The 4,608-nt window shown below is 46.2% G+C and overlaps 1 protein-coding gene across 2 annotated transcripts; it reads left to right on the top strand.

Moving 5' to 3' along the window:
• The first annotated feature begins 203 nt into the window (after positions 1-203).
• Positions 204-3,972, top strand: TPT1 (tumor protein, translationally-controlled 1). 2 transcript variants are annotated; one of them, XM_082675658.1, is made up of 6 exons: positions 204-377; positions 644-717; positions 1,246-1,436; positions 1,837-1,942; positions 2,746-2,866; positions 3,759-3,972. In XM_082675658.1, the coding sequence occupies exons 1-6, from the start codon at positions 350-352 to the stop codon at positions 3,866-3,868; spliced, it is 630 nt and encodes a 209-aa protein (XP_082531784.1). In that variant the 5' UTR covers positions 204-349; the 3' UTR covers positions 3,869-3,972. The 2 variants fall into 2 exon arrangements, with proteins under 2 accessions (XP_082531784.1, XP_082531783.1); XM_082675657.1 differs by having other exon boundaries at positions 208-377; positions 2,746-2,862.
• Positions 3,973-4,608: the final 636 nt, after the last annotated feature.

The raw sequence follows: 4,608 nt of genomic DNA, 5'->3' as shown, positions 1-4,608 counted from the left end.
CTCCCCTCCCCGCCTCCTCTCCCTCGGCCGCCCTGCGATCCCAGCGGAACGCGCATCATTGTATCCCGGGGCCAAGTCCCCGGATGCTCGCCTGTCCTCCCCTCGGCCCGCGCAATGGCCCTGCCCACCGCGTGGCTCTGCGTGCCACGTCACCGCTTGCGGCGCTTCCGGAGGCGCAGCGGGAGATGACGTAGGGGGACGTGCCCTCTATATGAGGTTGGGGAGCGGCAGAGTCGGCCTTTTCCGCCCGCTCCCCCCTCCCCCCGAGCGCCGCTCCGGCTGCACTGCGCTCGCTCTGAGCTCCGTGCTCCTAAGCTAGTGCCACCGTTGTCTCCCTCCAGTCGCCATCATGATCATCTACCGGGACCTCATCAGCCGTGAGTCGGGACTGCACTGCCCCTAACGCCGCGCACGGGGGACGGGGGTGTGGGTGGGGGCGGGGAGGCGGCCGCCGTCGCCGTGTCGTGGGCCTGGGGGACGCCGGCGCCTTCCTGGGAGCGAGGAGGGTCGGTGCTTGGGGCGCGCGTCGGGGTTTCGAGCGCCCGGGGAGGGGCGGGGGCCGCGTGCGGCCGGCCGGCGCGGGAAATGGCGCCCGCTCGGGCCTCGGGCGTACCGTGACCGGCGGGTATATGTCCCCGAACAGATGATGAGATGTTCTCCGACATTTACAAGATCCGGGAGGTCGCGGACGGGCTGTGTCTGGAGGTGGAGGGGAAGGTGAGTCGGCTGGGTCGCGGCGCGGGGCCGGGTAGGCTCGGGTTTCCGCCGCTCCCCCGCCCGGGGTTGTGCAATCCTCCCCGTTGCCTCCTGGCGGAGGAGACGCTCTTTCCGGGCTCGGGTTTTTCTAGAAAAGTGGAGGCGGAGCTGAGCCTGGAAATAGGTCCGCCGCTTCGGCGCCCATCCTCCTCCCAGGCGGTCCCGGACAGGTTGTCTCCGGTTTGGGAGCCCCAAGTCCTTCGGCGTTTGCCTTATTCCTACTTGGCTCTTCAACCCGACAGCCCACGCAAAACTTCCACTGGGTTGTAAATGACCTCCTTTCCGTTCCGGTCAACAAAGAATTGTTGAGCTGAGGTGTTTCAGGAAATCGATTTTAGAATCTTTTCCCCCATAACGTGTTCATGGTATTCGACAAGAACTAAATGTTTGGTGGAAGGATGACGGGTACATGAGGTGCCAGTAGATTTTTTGGATGCGTTTATGGTAAAGTCGAGGATGTGTTAGCAACTAAACTTTTTCTTAATGCAGATGGTCAGTAGGACAGAGGGTAACATTGATGACTCGCTCATTGGTGGAAATGCCTCCGCTGAAGGCCCCGAGGGCGAAGGTACCGAAAGCACGGTAATCACTGGCGTGGATATTGTCATGAACCATCACTTGCAGGAAACCAGCTTCACAAAAGAAGCCTACAAGAAGTACATCAAAGATTACATGAAGTCGTAAGTGATACCGGCACACCCCAGTCGAGGTCTGAAAATCCTATAGGATTTAGGGGCTGGCTAACTGAGATTTTTAGCGGCAGGCGTGCTTGTCAGAGGTCTTTTTATTAATGAGCTCAGAAGGGTGGTTGTTTTTCTATAAGTAAAATAATGTGAGCATACTGGAGCATGTGGTTGGTTTTACCTTTTTAGAATAGTACTGTGGAGATAAGCTGACGTGAAATTCCAAGTTAGAAACAGTCTTGTGGATTAAAACATCCCTCCTGTGAACTAGTAATTTCTTGATCGCGTGCGCCACGTTATTTTGCTCAGTGACAGCTGGTTTCAGTTTGTAATTTTTACTTAATGAAAATATATTTTGCTCAGAACTGAATAACCTATCAATAAAATGTTGTTTTAGAATCAAAGGGAAGCTTGAAGAACAGAGACCAGAAAGAGTAAAACCTTTTATGACAGGGGCTGCAGAACAAATCAAGCATATCCTTGCTAATTTCAAAAACTATCAGGTAAATAACTTAAATATTTGGACCGAAGGATTGTACAATTTTAACTGAGCAAAAAATGAGTTGCTTGATGAATCTCTGATGTAATTAAGCTGTGGTTATTTTTCTCGGTCTTTTGAACAGTTTAAATACTTCATAGATTCAACTCCAGTAGTCTAGGCTGTAGGAAGTAGCTTTCTCTGCTCCCAAGCATGTTTCCAGATCTTGTCTTCTGGTTCCAGAATCTTACCTGTACTCAGATAACATACATTTCCCAATTCTTTCTCTTGAATTGCTTGTTAACTCCCAAGTGGTCTTCCTTTTCTCTTTCCACTTCCAGTGCGTCTTGTTGCCGCTGAAGCCCTTTCTGATCTGAGCTTGTCCTATTGAGAGACTTCAGTGACTTTCCTTTACCCCTGAGGAAAAAAATGAACACAACCCGGCTCTTTAATTTTCCGGTTTTCATACATCCTCTGGCCATAAGATAACTTCTCATGTGATATGCTCTCGTTGCTAGCTTTATGTTCCCTGTGCTTGACTATGTAAAAAGCCTTGTTTGTAGGGTTTGGAAATGGATGTGTGGGGCTGAGTAAGTTTCCTGAAAGCCTCGTGTCCCTGGATTGCTCTGTACTTTTATTTGGTTATTATTAGTACTTTGAGTGAACTGAAGTTGGATTAGTGAGCATTTTTTCTCCTAGGCATCAGAGCCTTTAGTTGCTGAAATCCCTTGACTTAAATAGCGGTGTTCTGAATCATCCTTTGATTTATTGTTTTGATATAACACGTCCGTGCGTAATCTAATTCTGAGTATTTGTTTGCTTCCTAAGTTCTTTATTGGTGAAAACATGAATCCAGATGGCATGGTTGCTCTGCTGGACTACCGTGAGGATGGTGTGACCCCATATATGATTTTCTTTAAGGATGGTCTAGAAATGGAAAAATGTGTAAGTATAAAGAAGTGGGTTGAATCATTAATGTAAAAATGGAGCTATCCAAGGCATAATCCTCCTTGTTTTGCCACTAGGATAGTTAAAATGGATCCTTTTAAACTGAGGCTCTAGGTCTTAATTCTCTTAGGGGCATAAAGAGGGTGTTTCACGTGTAAAAGATTTTTATGGTACAGAAAGGCTTAGAGTCTTTATCTGCAGAAAACTTATAGGTGACATTACAAAGCACAGCTTAAATCCTGAGCTCTAGAGGTCAGAGATAACACTCTATGTTTATCTTCCCTATAGAAATGGCTTGTTGAAATCAGACTGCCTTTCTCCTGTTTTGCTGCACATATACATGAGTATTAAAAGCTTTTTGTAAAGAAACCGTTCACCTTTATCTACTGATAATTGGCAGCTGGTTGTGAAAGCTGTGACGTTACTAGCTTTTAGTAAATGGCTGCTGATCCAGTATGCCAATTGCTTTACTAAAATTGAACGTCTGCTATGCAAGGAATTGCTAGAGGCAGTATAGAAATGAAGGCATTCATTATCCTAGCCTTCAGGGGCTTCTGTAAATTAGGAGTAAGATAAATTTAAGGCTACACTAAACAGGATTGGGGCAGCAATAAACAAAAATATCTAAAGGGACTCAAAGAATGTGTGAGGCTTTTGTTAGAACAAAGTGAGTGGAACTTTCTCAGAATGAGACGTTTCCGCATCCACTGATAGACCTTGAACAATCCGCTGTTGTTCTTTTGGTTTGCACTGGGATGCAAAAGAAAAATCCCTGCGCTTTCTGTCTGTCTTCGTGGCAGCCCAGATTGAATAGGGGAATACATTTGCAGCCTAGCAATGTTAAATATTTTCATATTGGAAAGGTGGTAATGGGGTCTTCCTTGTTTTTACAGTAACGAATTCGGCTGTTTGGATCTATCACCTGCTCGTCATAACCGGCTGGCTGCTGCTTTTCATCCACACAACACCGGGACTTAGACAAATGGGACTGATGTCATCTTGAGCTCTTCGTTTTGATGTTGATTTGTTTGGAGCGGAGGCATTGTTTTTGAGGAAAAAAAACCATGTCATGTAGGTTGTCTAAAAATAAAATACATTTAAACTCAATTGAGAGAATGCCTCTTAGTTTAATATGTAATATCTAAATCCATCCTGTGTAGCCTTCCTGGAGAAGCTAGACGCTGGTTGTAGACCACTACTAGAAAGCATAAGACCATCTTCAGATAACTTCTGCAATGAAAACCACTTCCGGGACTTGGAATATAAACAAGAATCAACAGTAATTGAGTTGAAATAAAGGGGAAAGACCATGCTCGTAGCAGTGCCAGCATTTGAAGTGGATGTCTTACACATTTCATCACCTACAAATGGAAGTAGTTAACTCTGGAAGAAATTACCAAAAGAATAAAAAGAGACTTAACACAGTTGGAAGCAAAGTATTGTCTCAGCTTATTTACAAAGCAAGTAGAGCCAAGTTCTAGAGAAATCTAGACGTCTCCTGGAATACTTGTGTCAAACTTCTTGGAACAGGGTTGGCAAACTGGCTTGTCCTACCACCTGTTTTTGTGTGACTAAGGTGGTGCTTACATTTTTAAGTGGTTCAAAATAGCTTACGGGATGTGAAAAAATATAAAATCGAAGTTTGTGTCTAGTTTTATTGGAACACTGCCATGCCCATTTGTTTATGTATTGGCTGGCTCTGACACTGCAAGAGCAGAGATTAGTGACAGATCTAAGGGCCTG

The sequence above is a fragment of the Grampus griseus genome (genome assembly GCF_964374135.1).
Source record: "Grampus griseus genome assembly, chromosome: 18".
NCBI lineage: Eukaryota > Metazoa > Chordata > Mammalia > Artiodactyla > Delphinidae > Grampus > Grampus griseus.
The sequence above is the reverse complement of the archived record's forward strand: the minus strand, read 5'-3'. Positions and strand labels throughout refer to the sequence as shown.

Excerpts from the sequence above, each read along its gene's own strand:
- TPT1 (XM_082675658.1), top strand. The coding sequence starts at position 350 with ATGATCATCTACCGGGACCTCATCAGCC. Across the intron at positions 718-1,245 it reads GTCTGGAGGTGGAGGGGAAG|ATGGTCAGTAGGACAGAGGG; the intron begins GTGAGTCGGCTG and ends TTCTTAATGCAG. Across the intron at positions 2,867-3,758 it reads AGAAATGGAAAAATGTGTAA|TAACGAATTCGGCTGTTTGG; the intron begins GTATAAAGAAGT and ends TTGTTTTTACAG.